The following is a 22,128-nucleotide window of genomic DNA, read 5'->3' as shown; positions in this document are numbered from 1 at the left end:
ATTTTGTAATTCTATATAATTATTTGTATTTGTATTTGTATTTAATATTATAGCATACTTTTATTTATAGTGATAAATACTTCAATGTAATTCCTTCTAAAAATTTAAAAAGTACCTCAGTATCTACAAGATAATTGAGTAATTCAGCTTCGAATTTGTTATTTTTCAGTTATTCACTACAAATTTTCTACAAGTACACGAACTTGTAATTCTATATAATTATTTGTATGTGTATTTGTATTTAATATTATAGCATACTTTTATTTATAGTGATAAATACTTCAATGTAATTCCATCTAAAAATTTAAAAAGTACCTCAGTATCTACAAGATAATTAAGTAATTCAGTTTCGAATTTGCTATTTTTCAGTTATTCACTACAAATTTTCTACAAGTACACGAACTTGTAATTCTATATAATTATTTGTATTTGTATTTGTATTTAATATTACAGCATACTTTTATTTATAGTGATAAATACTTCAATGTAATTCCATCTAAAAATTTAAAAAGTACCTCAGTATCTACAAGATACTTAATTAATTCAGCTTCGAACTTGTTATTTTTCAGTTATTCATTACAAATTTTCTACAAGTACAGGAACTTGTAATTCTATATAATTATTTGTATTTGTATTTAATATTATAGCATACTTTTATTTATAGTGATAAATACTTCAATGTAATTCCATCTATAAATTTAAAAAGTACCTCAGTATCTACAAGATAATTAAGTAATTCAGTTTCGAATTTGCTATTTTTCAGTTATTCACTACAAATTTTCTACAAGTACACGAACTTGTAATTCTATATAATTATTTGTATTTGTATTTGTATTTAATATTATAGCATACTTTTATTTATAGTGATAAATACTTCAATGTAATTCCTTCTAAAAATTTAAAAAGTACCACAGTATCTACAAGATAATTGAGTAATTCAGCTTCGAATTTGTTATTTTTCAGTTATTCACTACAAATTTTCTACAAGTACACGAACTTGTAATTCTATATAATTATTTGTCTATAATATTCTGATTAAAGCATAAGAGTTTCACTTTTTAGGGAGCAAAACGAAAGGCGTATGCCCTCCCTGCTGGCTTTCACATTTTTGTAGTTCCGGTTAAAACAACATTCTCTTGCTTCAACGATGGTTACTATGCCGATGTAGACAACGGCTGCGCAATCTTCCACGTCTGCCACTCTGTCGAAAGAGAGGATGGTTCTAAAGAGACTCGACAATGGTCTTTCATTTGTGATAACCAAAACCAGCTCACGTTATCTTGCTCTGATCCGGAAGGTGGCGTATCCTGTTCAGAAGCTACTACCTTCTACAACACCAGTGACAGATTTACCGCTGAAGATCCCGAACTCAACTTGGTAGATGAAGAAGTAGAAAAAGCATCACCTTCGCATACAGGACAGGACATCAGTCAAATGGATCAACCATCACAACGAAGTTAAGAAAATTATGGCACTCGAACTTAGACTGTACAAACAGATGAGCGGGTACAAACAGTTTGGACTTGATTGATAATCCATGTTTCGTCACCATTGTTCTAACATGATTTTTTTCACACAAAATCCGACTTTTTCTGAGAACACATACCTATTTCTTTTTCAATGTTTCGATTCTATGACTCAGATTATGCCTAAATATTAAATTGCGTAAAATTTGGTGAAACACGTACTGAGAAATTTAAAAATTCATTTTGGCGCGCTTTTATACAGTTTGCGCCGAGAATAATTCGCTTGGCGAAATACTTAATTTATAGTAACCTATTTTCCTTTCCCTTTTTTCACTATGCACGAGCGAAAAAAAATAATAAAAAGTATATCGATCATTCTTTCAAATAATTTTAACAAACAGCATAAAACACATTTGATATTATTATCGTTTTTAATAATGATACCAAATTTCAAAACGTGCCATCATATAAATTCACTTTAATGTTTTGCTGGTAGGATCAAAAATACATCTATTTTAGGGTGATGGTAAAAATTTTACAGGTTAGAATTCAAAACGTTTTTCGAAAACTTTATAAAAATTACTAAAAAATACAAATTTTGAAAAAAAATTAGAAAATACACGCGAGTTTTGTTTGGATGGAACCTAAAAAACCTAAAATTAAAGAATTATGAAAGAAGGAATTAAATTCGTTTAATAAAAATCTGATTTGTACACCACGTGACTTCCTTGTACGGAATATTAAATTACACGCATTATTTCTTGCATTTTGTTTAAACTTACTGTATTTAATTATATCTACTTCGATACTTCCTTTTACAATACTTCCTTTTTACTTCGTACAAGGAAGTAAAAAAAGGAGATATTAGTGAATGTAGAAGCAAACTAAATTAACACTGAGGAACTAAAATTTTGAGAGTTTACGTTTAAAAATGAACTCGTGCGATTTTTACAAAACTTGGCACAATTTGAATGATAGAATCAAAATATGGGAGAAAAATGTATACGTCGTTTCAGAGAAACGTGTCATTTTGTATCATCGTGAGATTTTGTGTCAAAATACCCATGTTTAAACAATGCTATCCATAAGATATATTCCGAGTATATATAAGATATATTCTGAGTTTTTCATGTCTGGGAAGGCATGAAAAACCCAAGCTAGGCTTTTGCTTTTTACTTCCCTGCACGAAGTAAAGGAAGTATTATAATCGAGAAAATTTTCGGGCATCATATTTCAATCAAAATATCCATTTTTAACAGTTATCGAATGAAATTTAACGATGTTTGTGCTTGTCATCTGTACGTAAGGACAGAATAAAGGTCTCTTTTTCCCAAAACAAGCTGCATGAAAATGATTTAAAATGGATACAGAAGACATTTTTTCGTGATGTCTCTACGTATGCATATATGTATCTTGAATAACTCAACTGTATGTATCTGCCTCAGAATGTTGAAATTTAAAATATAGGACTGCAAAAACATGTAGTTGTGCACCTCCCTTTTGGGTTGCAAGTGACCGCACCGAAGGGCTGTGTGTGTATATATAATATACCCACTTTGTTACTCGGCTCCGTGAGTTCAGTTTTTTATTCTTATATGCTGGTAAATTGTATATTTTTTGGTTTATAAACGATTGCATTATGTTGCTCTTATCTTCCGGTTAAGGGTTTTATGCATTTGGTTAACCTGCATGTTATAGCTGCAGAATTATCAACAATTTAAAAGTGCGCCTATGCTTCATTTTTTGTTTTACCACAGCAGCCGTATTTGTTTACATTTGAAACTTAGCAGAATAGTGAATGAATTCAGTTTCTGCACCTTCAGTGTCTTTTTGCCGAGTGGGATCATTAGGAAACTTTTGAGTTTTGTGCACTGAAAATTTGGTCTTCCGGCCCTTTGGCGGAATTGCTTGTTTTTGTTAGAAAATCTAATTTTAGTTTTAAAAATTGTTTTTAATTATTCTAACTGAATTTGGTCTTTTATATTTTTTTTATTTTTAATAAAAATGTTTTGAGGTATTATATATTTTTGCCTTGTTACAATGAGAACTGAATTAATTGAATGAGAAATACATCTCTAATGAATTTCGAGGAAATACGTTTAAATGAAATTCAGCAAAAAATGCTTATAATTTAATATTCCGAACAAGGAAGTCATTTGCTGGACACATCAGATTTTTTTCTTCAGTATTTCTGCGAATAATATTCGATCAATAAATATTACAGAAAATGTACATATTTTGTGATTGCTCCCTAAGGTTTGGTTTACTGGTTTCTGCAATAAATGCGTATCCTATTTAGTTACAATTATATGTAGGCCCACCAGCGGCCGAGCCGTAAAGACGCTGAACTCTGGTAGTTCGGTCCGAGGTTCGAATCCCGCGAACGGGCTGGCTGCATGGGAGTTTTCGTGGTTTTCCCCATGTGTAGCGTGTTATACGAGCCAGTTTCCCTTAGAAAGTCTTCCACTAAGGCATCCCTCTCTTTAGGCAGATAGCCCTCGTGTACTTTGCCATAACTGAATAATCCAATTTAATCCAAAATTATGTGTATAATACGAAAAAATACACTGGCATTTTGTTAATATGCTAAACAATTGGCATTACGCTAAATATGCTAAAAACTGGTCATATTGGCATATGCTAAATATTGCTAATTAATAACACAAGCCAATTTGCATATCCCTTTTAGCCAACGCATAACCTATTTAGAAATCTTTTGCCAAAGTAGCTCATCGAAAAATAGCTTAAGTTTTATAGCATTAAACTTCTGATTTATGCTTCTGCATGCTGTTCATTTCTTAATGTGTTGTAATAAAAAATTAATTTTGACCTTTGAGTGTAATTTTATTATTCAGATTTTAGCTTGCTTTTAAATTTTGATTTTCTTTTTTTTGTGAAATACAGTTACATAATGCTACTACCAAAAGCAAAGAGTATATCGGGAAATTATCATTATTCAGAAATAAAGAGTTAATAAACAAGTTTCACAACAACATGTATAGATCATTTTTCAATCGAAGAGGGAATCAACGGGAACTTGAATACTTATCCCAATTAATAACAGCAGTTTATGTTTCCCAGATGACTTTGACCTCTGACCCATGTTTGGATTATAAAAAGAGAATAATTTAAGCATAAGCCAATAAAAAATTCTAGCTGAGGTGGTCAAGCTGCTGGCTGCTGCAACGAAATCATGCCTGACCTATTCATAATTGAAGCAAAATCCCTTCAAGAAATATTTAAATACTTTTTTCCGACGCTTTAAAAAAACCACGGTTTTTTAAAAGACAAACTCACTTAGCCACCATTTCGGGCCACTCGATGTTAAACGCAACCGTTTTTACGGAGACACTCGTTTTTCACGGTGGACTGATAGATTCGATCAAAACAGTATTTCCTTATATATGTTACGGTGAAACACCGAAATCTGGAGAATGTCGACTTTCACTGGTGGATGTCAACATTCACATAGTCGCTTGCTGCATGTCCGAAATATTTTCCAAATACTCTTATTTCTGACTTTCAGGTCAATGTCCGGTCAATGTCGACATTCACCATGTACTAATGGTGAATGTTGAACATATAAGAATATTGTATTTTCTTCTCTGTAATTCAGTCGCGAAAAAACGCACTTCAGACTTAAAATAAGAACATAAGAACTTAAAACACACAGTACATTCAAAATGAGAAAAGAAAATAATAGAAGTTAAAAACTTACTAAATTATGTGATTCAAATCTTATTTATTGCAACGATTTATTAGGACTATTAGGACACTTTGAATTGCGCAAGAGGCCCTTGCTTTTACAACTGCATTTATTTGTGGAACACTTCTTTTTGCAATGACAGCATATACATATACTCCTCTCTCTTCGACCTACACCAGAGCATATCTGTGATTGTCGATATACACCGGTGAGGGTCCGTATGTACAAGAATGTAATGCAATACTCGATCTTTCACCGACGTATTTGGTGAATGTTGATATTCTCCGGTGAAAGCCGACATTCTCCAATTTCGGTCTTTCACGGTAACATATACATACCATTTTGCGGATGCTTAAAATACAGACGATTTCTACCATTTGCTTTAGTCAGTGGCGTAGCTAGGGAGGGGCAAGGGGGACATCTGTCCCCGGACGCAGCATCCAAGGGGCGCCAAATTGATTTTACGAAATTTTTTAATGAAATATTTTCCATTTTTGGCACACAGAAAGAGACGCGAATTCTTCAGTTGTTCCCGGGCGCTGGACACTCTAGCTACGCCCCTGGCTTTAGTGAAGACAAACGCATTTGCAAATAGACTATGTTATCTAAGAAAAAGTTATTCTTCTTACCACAGAAAAATACAAATGCATGTTTGACAAACTCTCCGTCAGAAATGTATGAAAGAAATGTATTTTCAGAAATATTGAGGGGGAAATTTATATTTCATCTGAATTACTCTAACTATTGTTTTGAATTTAATTAAACATAATTCCCCAAGTTTCAAATTTACTGAATTGACCAGTAATGAATTGAATGAATCAAACTACCTTTGATTTTGCAAATTAACGTAATCTTGTGTGTGAAGTTTCATATAATGGTTTTATTTTTAACTTCCTTTACATTCTGAGTATCTGAAATGAATCTAAAAGCATTATGCATTATATAGATTATTATGGAGAATAATCCCATGAAACAAATTATTAATTAAAATTAGAAATGTCTCCAAGAAGTTTCTGACATCATTAAATAAACTATATTAAGGATCTAATTCTGATAAATTCAATATGTTGATATTTAAAAATCTCTCCAAGAACTCGCTGGAATCGCAGAAAAAAATAAATATTAAGATTGAATTTTATATTGCAGAAGAATAACTTATTGAGATTTTTCATTTTGCCTTACAGTACTTTAGTTACCGTAAGTACTGAAAGTGCTGTTAGAAAGTTAGATTACGCCGAAAGACGATTTTTTAACGTTTTGTAGATTAAATTTATTTTTTAAATATTACGTTCTTTGCACTTAAACTATAAAATTTTTTTCGACAGCAATATCGTAAAATAATTTCAAAATCAGCATATCTTTAGAATTTCCAATATACAGTCCCGCGCCGTGGATATAATTTTTCCCCGTAGAGTGTTGCCATTTCCCGCTTTGAAATAATTGTGTTTGTTAATCAAAAATTCGTTAAAGTTTTACAAAATATAAAATAGGTAATAAAACTAATTCCAAAGTTGGGCTTCCAGATGCCCATAACATTTGCATTCCTGTAGCAATTTTCGTTTCAAAAACTTTATTATAAAATTTCTTTTTTACTTTTTTTCCTTCAAAGGTACCTTTGATAAGTTTTTAAGCATAATGATATGCGCATTTGGCAGTTCTGTGATTAATTGTGTGCATTTGGCAGTTCTGTCTGTGATGCTATTCTGTGATTAGGTTTCTTTATTTAGGCGCTGGTGTTCTTAGGTGGAGACGTATGTTATTCAAAACTGGATGACTCTAAGTACCGTTGTTTTATCACAATACGAGAAACATACATACATTTATGCCGATTCTACACTCTTTTATTTCTTTAATTAAAATACAGGGCGATACTACAATTTCAAAAGGGATTCAGACTTTTAAAGTTTTCGACGCAAAATGCCAAAACGAAATTAATACCCCTTCTAGGCTAACGCCGTTTGGGCTAATAAAATACTCACTTTAATTTGTAAAAATAATAGGAGAATACTGGTAAATTCTACAGTTTCAAACAAAGCGTTATTTTTACCAATCACAAGCAACTCTATTTCCGTGACCAAAAATGGCGCGATCTCTGTTCCCAGTTTCAGTTTTTATTTTAAAGTCTTACTCACTACCAACTTGCTAATTTTTTGCAAAAATAAAAAAAGAAAGCATGAATTTATAGAATGTATGCTAAATACCGTAGCTCATCCTCAATCTATCACAAATTTTCTGAGGGTCAGAGGTTATTTTATACGACAAGGTTACGTTCCTCTTTTATTGAACACATTTGCACATTCGATTGCCTTATGATTAGATAAATGCATCTTTCCTTTTTTTTTACATCCACTGGAGGAAAATTTACATTGCAGCTTGCTTCTTATGACCCTTTTGTTCAGCACGTGGAGAATTAAAGCTGCCGGGGAGGTATAAAAGCAAGAACAATCCTCACCAGTCATTCTCACCTTCAAACTGCAGAAGCACAAAGGTAAGACACCATTTTTATTGTTTTGAAGATTCAGCCATTTATCTTTAGGAATTCTTGTTAGTTTACTTGCACAGCAGAAGAATTTGCATTTCAGCTGAAGAATTTTGCTGTCGAAGGAAATTTCAATTTTAAATTACTTTTCTCACAGTCATTCAATTGCACTGCAGTATTCTCTACTGAACAGCGAGATAAATTTAAACAAGTAAAACCGAGGTAAATTTGAATTTAATGTTTAGGTAAAAAAATTAAAGATATATTCTAAACTTACCATTTTGAATTTTAGCGTAAAAGACATAGAAGTGATTTTGTTAAATGTCATTTTTTATAATTAATACTCTTATGATTTATTCCATTTTAGAATAATGTTAAATAGCAGGGTTCGTAAAATGCACTTTCTTTCAAATATGGTATTAGAAACATATTCTAAACTATATTTATAATTTGCTGAAGACATTTTTCAAACATTAATAAGTTACTGTACTCGACTGATTTTGTATTGCAAATATTTAATTTAAATAAATGCTGATTTGAACTTTTATAGATAAAGAAGATGTTAATTTTGTCAAAAGGTAAAATAACGTTTAACTCTAATAAGTTTAATCCGGCCCTAATAGGTAACTTTGGAGATTATTGTCGTAATACAGCTCGTTCTTCTAATTATGAACTGCAAGTTCTAGATGAATGCAACCTTTTTTTAATAAAAAGATAGTCCCATGCATTTTACACGAAGAATCCATAAGCATTCCTTAAGTGAGAAATCCTTTCCACAGAGTCCGAGACTTAAAATTTTCAAGTAATGCTTACTCACTTTCCTCTTTCAATATTAATTCTAATTAAACATGTCAGGTTTAAATATGTTACGGATAATTCAAATGAATATATAAAGAGTTTATCAAATTATGAGTTGCATTAATATTTTGCATTAACTGCAATAATTTTCGTTTCAGAACTTTTCATGTGTGTGTCATGTTCGATGTAAGATCATTATCTTATGTAAAATATTTGTCACATATTTTTTATATTGTTTCAGCATTTTACGTTTTGCATCATACGCACACAAATTTGTTTGCATTATTGGTAATAATAATTTAATAAATAACCTAGATATTGCATGTCCTTTATGGAAGTTTAAAATAAGTATAATTTTACCATTTTGCAGAACTTCAGCAAATAGTTATAATTATTGGTTATATTTATTCGTTCAATTCTATAGATTAATTAATCTATAGAATTATTTTCCTTTCCTGATAAAAGTGAAATTTCCAGTATCGCATTTCGAATGGTTTTACAAAGCCTTTTATTTGGACAGCCTTTTAGTTTTATTCTGCCCTCTCAAAACTTCGAAACATTAATTTTACTTGCAGAAATAAAATAAAGCATTTCAATTTATCTTTGGTCACCTAAAATATTTAATAATTATTTTATCCGATTTGCTGTTTCTGCTTCTAAATTGTCTGTTCATTGCATAATCTTGCACGCAATTAAAAGCAACCTTATGCTTATACGAATATTGTTATTGTAATAGCAGGCGAAAAACAAATTATTACATTTAGGAAATGATCTCCACTCTTCTTGAAATGATTTAACCAAATCTCAGAAATCAAGGAATTATATCTCCACATAAGTTAAATTAACCATTAACGTATGAAGAAAAGAAAAATTGATTTGGTCCCGCATTTTATTAAAATATAACAGATCAAATTAAATTTTATTGTAGCATGTATTATTTCTCTGCTATAAACAAATTAAGCAGATAAATAAGCGCGACAAAATTATTAATTTACTTTATATTTTTAGCCGAAAAGGGGCGTTAGACACAAAGGGCTATTACTCTCAAAACAGCATTCTGCGTCATTTCATTATCTGCGTTGATTTACTTTTCAAACTATTGCCGCCAAATATTATCACTCTGTATTATATTTAAAGAAATTAAATAGTGAAGAATCTGCCTGAATGTATGTTTGTTTTTCACATTGTGAAGAAACAACGGTACCTAGAGCCGTCCAATTTTGAATAACGTAGTCTTCCAGCCGAACATGGGCATCTGGAAACCCGTATTTATAATTTTGAATTTGTTTTATTATCTATTTCAAATTTTATAAACCTTTAACGACTTTTTGATTAACAAACTCAAAAATTTCAAAGCGAGCAATGGCGACACTGTACGGGGGGGGGAAAGATTATCCCCACCGCGCGAGATTGTGCAATTCTAAAGATAGGCTGTTTTGCTGTTTTTCAATATTTTCTGACATTGCTATTGAATTTAATTTTATGTCGTTTAAGTGAGAACATAATATTTAATAGATAAAAAAAATCAAAATCTGAAAGCTTTGAGATTTTAAATTACGTCCAAAGGGGCGTTTTTTAACATTTTGTGTGTTACCTTTATTTATTAAATATCACGTTCTTCGCACTTACACCATAAAATTCAGTTTGAGAGCAATATCGCAAAAATAGTTTTAAATTGAGCATACCTTTAGAATTTCCGATACAGAGTCTCGCGCGTTGGATAGATAAATAAATAAAATAAATGTTTAAAAATGTTATAAATAAGATAAAAAAAAATTTCTGTACAACGTTTCCATTGCTAGCTTTGAAATCCTTGAGTTTGTTAATCAAAAATTCGTTAAAGTTTTACAAAATATGAAATCGATCATAAAACAAATTCCAAATTTCAAATTTGGGCTTCCACATGCCCGTATTCGCAGTAGGATTACGTCATTCAAGTGCTTCAGGTACAAAGCCCCTCTAAACTAAGAAATAAATTGGGCATAATACAAAACCTGAAAGCTTTCAGATTTTTTTTTTTTTTTTGAATTTTTTTATACTTTTTTTTTTCGTAAACATTTTAAGGTTTCACCAAAACTTCTCCAGTAGTACCTTCTTCCTTTTACAAAGTATAGAAAGAAACATTGTAAGAATAATAAGAATTAATACTAATGCAAAACTCAATTCAAATATTTTAATATTTTCTTAGTCTTCTTACTTATGAATGTACTTTATCTGAAGTAGATTTAAATAGCTTTTTACAGTGCATGCATTATAAGTGTATATATATATATATATATGATGTACCAGCTTTTGTCCGGAATAAATAGATTGGTGAAGAATCATAGATGCAGTCGTAGCTTAAAATATCAGACGATAAGTTTAAAAGACAGGATCCATTTACTATTGGTCAGGAGAAACAGCAGTTACAAAAATCATATTTCCGAAGTAAATAAAAAAGAACTACTAATAACTTTTTGTATGAAGTTTACTGAATCGTTACATTAAAGAAAAGGCCCCGATATTCCTTTGCGAGTTCTTTTATAGCCTTTGGAAAGGCGGAGCTTCCAAGAAATGACGTTAGCCTCGTCAGCCATTCCAGTTCGCTTTAAATATCTCCAGAGCATTCTGTAACTGTACGTGTAGAAAAGGCGGAAAAAACAACTTGACTACGGGGCTGTGGATTTAATTCCACGTACTTTCAAATAAGAGACCGTCGCCATTAAAAAATGAAAAGAACATACAGTTTAAATTTTAAGTGTGTTCTTGACTATGGAATTTTATCATTACATATATATATATATATAATACATATAGTACTTTTTAATTTCATAATAGTACTGCTTTAATGTTTTCTCTGTTAAATCATTTTTATATAATACTAGGAGGAATACCAATAATTTTACATCAGTCTTTAACTTTATTGCCGCATCTACATTAAATAGCATTTTTGTACGTCTTCTGAATACTGTTGGTGTTGGTGTATTTAATTATGGCAAAGCACACTAGGGCTATCGGCCTAAGAGGAGGGATGCCTTCCGTGGAGGACTTTCTAAGGGAAACTGGCTCGTATACACGTTACACATGGGGAAAACCACGAAAACACCCATGCAGCCAGCCCGTTCACGGGATTCGAACCTCGGACCGAACTACCAGTGTTCAGCGACTTTACCGCTCGGCCGCTGGTGGGCCGTCTTCTGAATACAAAACGAAGAGAACTAACTATAGCAATATTTAATTATTATTGGAAATAGATTAAAGTACTGCTGCTTTAAATTAATTGTTGTTAAAAAATTTCAGATTACAATATCATGTTTTAACCTTTCTTACTGAAATTATTAATTAGCTCATTTTACCTTTGATAAAATTCACAAAGCATATTTACAAGTATTCTTTGGCCTTAAGCTTGCGACTTGTGAAAGGACGCAAAAGAATTCATCTCCGTGTGGTCTTCTGCAGTGTGTTTAAGCGGACTTGGCAGCTACACTAGTAAAATCTGTAGGCCTCTGTCTGTTTGTTTGTGGCCTTATCTTCCCCGATTTCGAAAAAGATGTTGCCATTGATCGCTTTCAAATCGTAAAGTTTGTTAATAAAAAATGTGTAAGTTTTATAAGATCTGAAATTGCCAAATTAAATTATTAAATCATTAAATATGTTATTATTATATAAATTCACATTCTGACATTGAAGAAAGCATGAGATTGCATGTGACGTCATTGCATGTCGAAAAGTTTTCCTTTAATGTCAATATTTTAAATAAATAGCTGCTGTTGGCAACCTTTTTGTTTCAGGTTAATTGGGACGGTATCTTTTATTGCCACGTTAATTCTTTTATCAATATTGAAAAAACGTTGTTATATTATTACATTAAATCTAAATCATGACGTCATACATATTAACCAGAAGTTGCAAAAGTTTTTGTTTCCTGGTTTGGCAACAAAAAAATTATTTACGAATTGGTTGTTGCTTGGAAAGAATGAACTAATTTCCTCCATTCGTACTGAAATGTTTTTATGCATTTTCGTTTCAGGTGTACATAGAACTTTTGAGTTTTGCTTTGTCCGCAGCTCGCCAGTATTTTATTAGTTTGGGAAATCGTTATATTAGATATTACATTATTGAACACTCTATATTATAACTGGAACCGAGACGCAATATTTCTCAAACTAATAAAATTTCCCAAACTAATAAGTATTGCTGCTTTAAACTAAGTGCTGTTAAAAAATTTCAGGATTAAAATGTCATGTTTTAACTTTTATTACTGAAATCATTAGCTAGTTCATTTTACTTTTGATAAATTTCACAAAATATATTTGCAAGTATATTTTGGCCTTAAGCTTGCGACCTGGGAAAAGTTGCAAAAGAATTCATCACCGTGTGGTCTGCTGCAATGTCTTTAAGCGGACTTGGAATTTTCACATAAAGTTGGAAAGCCTTTGCAATTCATTAGAATCTTTCAAAATTATAATCATCGGAAGGGGGGCATTAATTTTATCTAAAGGTAAATTAAATTCCAAAGACATTAATCATCGTAATATATGCGTACCTTGTAATAATATTAACAGATGAAAATTGCATTTATTCTTTATTTGTTTAAATATGTAATTGCTGGGTGAAAGTTTGCAATTGGGTACCCCTGTTTCTTGACGATTCGTTTTTGACGCCAAGATCGGCGCCAGGAAGGCACGATTGCAAGATGGCCGCTTCACAAAACCAAACTAAGAAGTCAAATATTTGCACAGACTCGACTCTGTGCCCATGTACACATCGATCTGTTTTCACTTAAACAAAAAGACATCCTAGGATTGCACAAACTAGGCATTGCGCACTGCCTTAAATTTGTCCATGTACACATCAATCTATTTTCATTTAAATCAAATCAGAAAGCTAAAACAAAGTTAAAACTATCATGGTAACCAGAAGTGAGATTTCATCACCAAAATTTTAAAACAAATTGTTGCTAATCGAAGGGGCACCCAATTCTACACGAGAGCCAATTGCTGTACACTACTGCAATATAATAAAAAAAAAGAAAATTTTCATCTCTCCATATAATCTTATATGCTTCATAACAATTCTAACTTTTTTCTTTCAAAAATTACATTTACGGCTTAGTTGTTTACCAATATTACATTGTAGAGTTCCTCACTTTGGAATTCTAAGTTAATGTTGGAAGTGAAGAATCTAAGAACTAATAAGCGAATAATCGTTTGAGTTCGGTGACAAGAAATAACAAGATAGAAGGGTAACTAACCCTTTATTATTCCAATAAGATTTAACAAAACTGCGCCTGGAAGTGTACAAGCAAAGCCCGCACTTGGACTTGAACATAAAAGACTAAGAATTAAACTAAGATTAACTAAAAGAAGTATAGCCGAAGCTATCAAGGCTCAAATCGAGTTGGCCCCTTAACTTATTTGACTACAAAGCGTAGCAAGGGCCTGAGTACGGCCGAGCGTAATAATAGCTTAGAGAGAGAAAGAGAGTGGCCAAAAAGGCAGACGCGCGTAAATCAGAAACTCTGATTCTCTCTCACTCAGTAAGTAACTTTGTGGTTTAAATACCGCTCCTCCACATTAAATATTCAGCAAGATTCCAAAACTACGTTCTGGCCGGAAGTAGTAAGTTGAAGTTAAGAATTTGACAGGAAAGGAACTTAAAATTTAACTGTTAATAAAATTAACATAATCCTTACACCATATTTCATTACATTCCATATTACATTATATTAGATATTACATTATTGAACACTCTATATTATAACTGGAACCGAGACGCAATAAAAGCTAAAACTTCACACCTTTTGATGAAATGTTTATTTTATTACAAATTTGGTATTTAAGAATTTAAAAATTAAAGTTTAAAATTCTGTATAAAATTTACCTATTAAACTTCAACTGTTGTTAAATAACTTCTGTGTATGTAGCAGAAGGATTCGACTTTCAATGTAACTTTAATATTTTGTTTTATTACAGTTTGAATAGTCTTCAAAACGCAGGAAGTAGATCATGAAATTCCTCATTTTATGTAAGTTAAAAATTTTACTATGTAAAATACTGGCGTTGATTCTATATCATTTTTACCGATAATTTTTTTTTATTTGAATTAAAATTCATTATACTGATGTCATATTTAAATTAATTATCTAATCCATATTACAATTTTATAGGTTCTCTTCTTTTCTCTGCTGTGCTTGCAGCTCCAAAGGTAAATCCGTAAATCATTAAATTTAAAGAAATACATATTTATATTCATTAAATTTTAGTATTTCTTACAGCAAAGTGTCAAATATTGGTAATTATGTTAACATATTTAGTGAAATTTGTTTAATTTCTGTATTCATTTAAGCTTTGACTGACTTCGAATCAGAAGATTGCGGGTTCGAGTCCTGTCACGGACGTCAAATGTTATAAAATCAGCTGTAAATATCAATAAGAGAATAAGTAAATATCAATAATAAGAACAGGTCGGTCTGTTGTATCCATTGTGTGTCTTTGATTCGAAAGAATCCTGTCAGTGACGCTAAATGTTATAAAATCAACTCTTCGAATTGAAAAATAAATAAATAAATAAATAAAATAGAATATTTACAGCTACATAAACAAAGTTAAAGTTAAATTTCTGATGTTAAACTACATAAGTTTAACATCAGAAATACAAGTTCTAAATAAAATGGTTAGTGGCGTCTCAAACAAAAAAAGAGCTATCAGCTAAACTCAATGTTCTAAAAACAAAACATTATTTTCATTGCCAAATTCATTGGATTTCTATTCTCAAATTCTCAGAGAAGGCTTTTAGAAATAGCATTTCTAGCATACTCCCGCCTTTCTAAAGTGAGAGCTTTACAAACGTTAAACAAAACAAAATGTCCAAAAGTGAAAAGTCTTCAAGTTTTCGTTTCGGTCAAACTGACTCTCCCGGGTTTGTACGGGATGTTTCTCAAATTCAGCTTCAGAAAGTTTTCTCCTTTCAAAATACTGAGATCCTTGGATAAAGGTTCCCTTTCTTTGTTATATCCTTCAATCTGCTATTAATTTCTAATGGATAGAATCTTCGATACAGTCTTTTTTAATAGATACAGTCTTTCTAATGGATACAGTCTTTCGGTACTTTTGTTTCGAGGGCCGTAAAAAAATTACAGTGAAAATGCATGCGCAAAAGCGCCAAATCTAGCAAACGCGCCCATTTATAAGCGCCAAATCTAGCGTACGCGCCGATTTCAGATTGCGTAAGTTTAGTTCTATATTTTTTAAGACGCCATTGAAATACTAGTTTAATTTTTAAATCCTTTTTTTGATATCCTATGGATTTAACAATTTGGGAATTGCCCATGATGGAAAGTCGGCAATAGAATTTTGGGTAAAGTGCAGAATTTCTCACTGCTTGACGCGATTTTAAGAATTTGCACATACTCGGTATCCATGTGCACATCGACCTATTTTCACTTTAAAAAAAAATCCTAGAATTGCACAAAAATAGCACTGCGCACACCCTTGACTTTATCTATGTACACATCGACCTATTTTCACTTAAAAAGTAAAAGAAAATTGACAAAAATCCAATTGTTTCTACCCTTGCAAAAGTGGGCAAACAAATAAGTGAGCGATTCTGCACTTTACCGAGAATATTTTCAAAGAAAAGGCATCATTCATTATAGAAAATTACGTTTGAACAACCAACGAGATGAAATTATGCTTTAGCGGTAAGTCGGTAGCGAAACAGCGATGCAGGCATTCATTCAGTTATGTTTAGCAATTTTTATGTAAATTATAATAATGATCTGAAATAGTTATTTACTCTTATGTTTCCATTTCGTCATGTTTAGCTTTTTTCATATAAATTATAATAATAAAATGTATTATATGAAACTAACCTTTCATCTAAATTAAAACATCAATCTTAAATAGTTATTTTCTATTATACTTCTTTCTTGACGCAATTATTAGGGTTGCCGCAATTATTTTTGGCAGCATTGGCATCAAGAATAGTTTGGCGATTTTTTACGGCCCTCGAAACAGAATAGTCTTTCTAATGGATACAGTCTTTCTAATGCTGCGCCCGTATAAAACAAAACAAAACAGTCTTTCTAATGGATGCAGTTTTTCTACTGGATACAGTACTTCAAATTCAGTACTTTTAATTTGTTAAATGGTGTTGCTTATAAGAAGAATGTATTTTTTTTTAAACTTTCATTTCTGGTCATTTGATCAGTTTAAAGCATTATCAGGTAGCAAAAGGTGTACTCCCGATTTAGGTATATATATTTTTTTCATTTGTGACAAATCTATTAATATTATTTCTTAGGGCAGCGCTGTTGGAAAAATATGTTCGGAACACAGTTAATTTAAGTATTCTCATAGCACTAAGAAAGATAAATATCTGATTCTCCAATTTTTCCGTCTGATAACAGATAGCGAAAACTATATCCAAGCCTATGCCAAATTTATGAATTCTCAATAATATCCTTCTTTGTGTCTTTGTCATAATTATTTAGTCACTAATGCAATTGATATAAACTATATCGATGAAGAAGAGCTTTCTTTATGAGAACTGTTTAGACTCAAAATAACTCAAATTTTGCAAATGTCTAGAAAAGGCAATGGAAATATCTAGATGGAAACGTTCTTCTAAAAACTACACAAATTGAAATCTATTAGTTACCAGTACCAAAATGAGAGGCCTCTAGTGATAAGGTTTGGTTTTTTTTTTGGTTTGGTTTGGTTTGGTTTGGTTTATCTGACTACGGCAAACCACACAATTTATTATCGCATAAACAGAATCAGGAGCTAATTAATCGTTATCAAGCAAATAAAAATGTTTAAGATAATTATTTTACATATTTTGATTTAAAATAAAGACAATATTTTAAAGTGATTTTTGTAGAAACTTTTTAAATTTATAAATGAATTTGTTAACGTGAGTATAAGTTATACACTCTCTATTAGGAACACAATGATCTAATAGCTCAGGTAAAATGTACGGTTTCTAAAATATATATTTCATTCTTATATCCGTATAAAAATTAATCCTGTGATGTAGCCGTTCCTCAATAGACACTAATGCCGGCTAGCTTTAAATGGATTTATTAACCGAGCACACAGGAACGGTTACAAACAAAAGAAATATACATAAAAATGAAACATATACCAAATGGAACATCAAACATTTGAATAACAGAGACGTAGTAAACTATCATCATGGCGGCTGGAGGTCGACTGACGTTTTTTCATATCGCCACTAGATGGCGTTTAAATAAAATAGTTCGGTTACACTTCATGAGTTCATGGCGTTGAATAAAATAGTTCAGTTACACTTAAATAGTTCTGTTACAATCCAGAATTATTTTAGTAAATGTTTTTAACCAGTCTTAAATTTGTCCTTTCCATTTTATTTACAGAGAGCCAAGCGTGAAGCTTATGCTCTTCCCGATGGTGCTGATATTTTAGTCGGAAATGTTAAAACAACATTTTCCTGCTCCAATGATGGTTACTACGCCGATGTAGACAACAACTGCAGGATCTTTCATGTCTGCCATTCTGGCGCTAGAGGCACTCAACAATGGTCTTTCCTTTGCGGCAATCAAACCTTGTTCAATCAACTCACTCTAACTTGCGCTAGTCCAGAAGATGCCATACCTTGTCCAGAAGCCCCCAGCTTCTACTATGTCAATGACAAGCTAAACGCTGGAGATCCTACACTTTACTTTTTGAATGATGACGACATCCAAAGAGCAGCACCCCTACTGCGCAGAGCCAGACGAGATGCTCTTAACCGTAAAAGTTAAATGAATTGGAACTGTCTCCGAAATATAAGAATTTTCTTGTAGTAATCAACGGACTGTGCTTTTGGACTTGATTGATGTAAAGTTATTATTTAAAAAGCAAAAATGTCTGGCGCGACTTGAAATCTGTTTTCGCAGTACTTCGGGGGACTTTTAATCTTCACATAAGCTTGCTATTTTCTTCCTGTGTGGGACTTGCGGCCTTTATAAAAATTTACTTCAAGTGAATGCATTCACTGCTGATATACATTCCTTGGTTCGTTAGGCTAGTAAAGCTGGTGCTATTTCCTATCACTCCCATTGAAGAAGGATTGTTCTTTTCCTTTCAGATTTCTTAGGTGTTAAAGTATGTATCATGCTACTATAAGAACGCTTTATATAGGGGCTTAAGCATACTCTTCTTTACCTATCAATTTACAAGAGTATAGGAAGTTTTGCTTACTAACCAATAAAATATTTGGAATTCCTATCCCACAAAAAAGCTACATATTTTTAAGACTTCTCTCTTTCCGCTTGTTATAAAAGAAACAGAAAAAATATGTTTTGTGCTTGAGTGCTATATGTGATTTAGTAGGTGTAGGGACAATCGCGAAATATTGTACAATGTTTTACGGTCAAAAACGCACCTGTGATACCTGTGTATTATTGTTAGAGCTTTCATATCCTATAAATAAATTTATTGTTGCAAGTTTGATTCTCTTATTTTATTTTCCTTGAAGAACAAATCTTACAGGTAATCTGAAACATCGCAAAACCTTAGCTAATTTTTTAAGTGCAATAACAATAATCATATCTTAAAATACATATTTTGACATGAGAGAAAATAAAAAATAAAAAACTGGAGTTTTTTTAAAAATCCAAATGAGTTTGTATACACCGAAGTTGACTGTTAAATCTAAAGCACATACAGTATGTAGTTTACAGCAGAAATGAAAATCGTACATTTCTAAGAAAGGAATTTCATACAATAAGTGTGCTCAAGTGTGTGAAAAAATTATGCATTATCCAGTAAGTGTATGTCTGCAAAATGAGTTGGAATACGTTATCAACAATTTATAATTAAAATTTATTTCGTACTTAATTTTGTAAATAGCATGGAAAACGTAAGGATCTTACCTGGAATGAATATTTAATAGTACTTGCTTAGAATATACATGCTATCCGTTTTTCGGTAAAAGTTTACAATTGGGTGCCCCTTGTTTTTTGGCGATTCTTTTTTGACGCCAAGAAGACAATTTCAAGATGGCCGCTACACAAAACCAAAATAAAAAGTCAAAGAATTACATAAACTCTCTGTCCATGTACACATCGATCTGTTTTCACTAAAAAAAAAATAAATAAATAAATAAATAAATAAAAATCCCAGAATTGCACAAACTAGACATTGGGTACTGCTTTAAATTTATCCATGTACACATCAATCTATTTTTATTTTAAGAAAATCAGAAAGCTAAGACAAAGTTAAACTGTTATGGTAACCAGAAATGAGATTTCATCGCGAAAATTTTACAAAAAAATTGTCGCTGATCGAAGAGGCACCCAATTCTACACTAGAGCCCTTCAATTAGCGCATATTTATCCTGTTTAGTAAATTAAAATTAGCTAAAGATTATTAATGCAACTTGCATGTTTTGGTTATCTTCTATCATGGGAATAGGATTTAATGATGTTTTTGAATGCATTTATACATATATGTATGGATATATGTATTCATGTACACATGTATATTTATACGCACGTATGTATGCATGTATTCACACAAGCACATAATGACCACATATATACATACACACTGGTATACGTACATACCTTTTTGAATACGGTCCCGATACCAGAAGAATACCCAATTTTTTTCGTAAACCAATCTATAAATTTACTTTAATGATATTTTCATTTATTATCTTAAACTTTTTATATAGGAACTCAGTTAATCTTCAATAGATATTTCACCATATAAAATATTATTTATGTTAGAGAAGGTTCAGTTTATACGAAAGCTTGACATCTCATTACTTGTAATCAGTACAATGTGCATTTTTGACATTTAAACTCGTTTAATGATTAAGATACAATAACATTTGTTGTTTGACTTCTATATTCGTTTAATGATGCTTTTAAACTCTATATAAATGTTAAAAATACTTAAGTATACATCATTAAATACCCCAAATCTCCGGATTCTTCACTTAGTCCCACATCATCAAAAAATTCTTCTTCTATTTCGTTCACCTCCTTATTCGCACACATGAGTACCACGCAGACTGTCATGAAGAAACTCATCAAAGTAAAGAAAAGCACAAATGTAGTTCCATTCACAAAAGACAGGAAATCTGGCTGCAAAACACAATCCTCGGCAATAACAGACTCTTTATAGAAAATACCAAGCATGCAATTCAATATATCCATGTTTTAGTCTTCCGCTATTAATGGATTCGGCCTTTTCATGTATTTCGCACCATTTCTCTTTCAGAACTCTGCATATATTTCACAGTTTTGAATTTTTCATATCATTTACTCACTTTCATATGGCGATATTTTAAGATACTTCCCTTTGCAGCGAGATGATTTAACAGATGACATCCACTTTACATCGTTTGTAAATTTTTTTACATCAAAATATTAATTTTATACATAATGTACCATCCTGTTAATTTTATACCAAAATATTAAAATTTCAAGCAGTTAAAATAAACATCCTAATCCATACTGATGAATAAAAACCAATTCTGTTTGCGAATTTTGTTTTTAAAATTGCATCGAAAGGTCATTCATTCAATCTCGCAGATTTTAATATAGCTCATAAAACAAAACATTATTGCCAATCAACGAAACCTAATTTTTATCAGGTTTATTTTCTTTCAGCTAAAAACAAGGGTGCTACTTTGGTAGACAGTTGCACGGATTTTGGCGACTTTTTGGCGATTTTTTGGCGAGCATTACGACTTATGGTAAACCCATTGCTAGACAAGTTGTTTATGGTAACCTATACTTTGTTGTCATTTTATTTAAAAAATAATGCGTTTTATTATGCATAAATTCCGTGTTTTAAATATTATTTATGACTTCAAAATAATAAAAATTAATTTAATTTTGCATTTTTATTTGAAATAAAAATTTTCTGATATTTTATGGAATTTTATGTTGTGAATGATGTAATGAATGACGTCACATTATTTTAAAAGTAATTGGTTTTAACATCTATAAATTTAATCTAATGTTTTAAACATTATTTATGGGTGTTAAATATTAAAATACAATTTAATTTTCCTTTTTTTTAAATATGATTTTATTATGAATGATTATTTAAATAATTTTAATTCTATGCGTGATGTAGTCAGCTCCCTGATTGATTACTGAATATTTGTGCATTACCGCGCCATTTTAAAATTTTATTATTCATCTCTTCGAATTCCTCAGATTTCAAAGCGAATGGTTGTGTCCGTTTCGAATATAATTGTAATTTCTTTTTTACATCAAAATATTAATTTTATACATAATGTACCATCCTGTTAATTTTATACCAATATATTAAAATTTGAAGCAGTTAAAATAAACATCCTAATCCATACTGATGAATAAAAACCAATTCTGTTTGCGAATTTTGTTTTTAAAATTGCATCGATAGGTCATTCATTCAATCTCGCAGATTTTAATATAGCTCATAAAACAAAACTTTATTGCCAATCAACGAAACTTAATTTTTATTTGTATTTATTTTCTTTCAGTTGAAAAAAGCTGAACACAAGAAAAATTTCTTTCTCTGTTTAACTCAATGTGTATTGATTGAGTTGCATCCTCCACAATTTGCACAGAAAAGAAAAATTTAATACAAAAACAGAAACGAAGAATGTATTTTAGCAATGGCTAGAAATATTTCAAGATTTTAATTATCTGAAGTTCGAATTTACATAATTAGCCC

At 31.2% G+C, this 22,128-nt stretch overlaps 2 protein-coding genes across 3 annotated transcripts in view; both read left to right on the top strand.

Moving 5' to 3' along the window:
* Positions 1-4,295, top strand: part of LOC118197505 (uncharacterized) — a 44,744-nt gene extending 40,449 nt beyond the window's left edge. The window contains exon 4 of the mRNA XM_085826098.1: positions 1,063-4,295. Within this exon, the coding sequence (XP_085682224.1) occupies positions 1,063-1,461 (399 nt within the window). The 3' untranslated portion in view covers positions 1,462-4,295. The remainder of the gene's footprint in view (positions 1-1,062) is intronic.
* Positions 4,296-7,602: 3,307 nt separating this feature from the next.
* LOC118197503 (uncharacterized) lies at positions 7,603-18,903 on the top strand. Of its 2 annotated transcripts, none has more exons than XM_035369015.2 (4): positions 7,603-7,660; positions 14,404-14,455; positions 14,598-14,635; positions 17,826-18,903. In XM_035369015.2, the coding sequence occupies exons 2-4, from the start codon at positions 14,437-14,439 to the stop codon at positions 18,210-18,212; spliced, it is 444 nt and encodes a 147-aa protein (XP_035224906.1). In that variant the 5' UTR covers positions 7,603-7,660; positions 14,404-14,436; the 3' UTR covers positions 18,213-18,903. The 2 variants fall into 2 exon arrangements, with proteins under 2 accessions (XP_035224906.1, XP_035224908.1); XM_035369017.1 differs by lacking the exon at positions 7,603-7,660 and adding an exon at positions 7,850-7,873.
* The last annotated feature ends 3,225 nt before the right edge of the window (positions 18,904-22,128 follow it).

The sequence above is a fragment of the Stegodyphus dumicola genome, chromosome 10 (assembly GCF_044657685.1).
Source record: "Stegodyphus dumicola isolate Sdum_Otavi_A_Nest chromosome 10, ASM4465768v1".
NCBI classification, from domain to species: domain Eukaryota; kingdom Metazoa; phylum Arthropoda; class Arachnida; order Araneae; family Eresidae; genus Stegodyphus; species Stegodyphus dumicola.
Note: the sequence above shows the minus strand (reverse complement) of the source record. Positions and strands in the feature narration are given on the sequence as shown.

What these genes read in the sequence shown, in the direction of transcription:
- LOC118197503 (XM_035369015.2), top strand. An exon ending in CTGTGCTTGCAGCTCCAAAG is followed by an intron (nt 14,636 to 17,825) that starts GTAAATCCGTAA and finishes TTTTATTTACAG; the next exon opens with AGAGCCAAGCGTGAAGCTTA.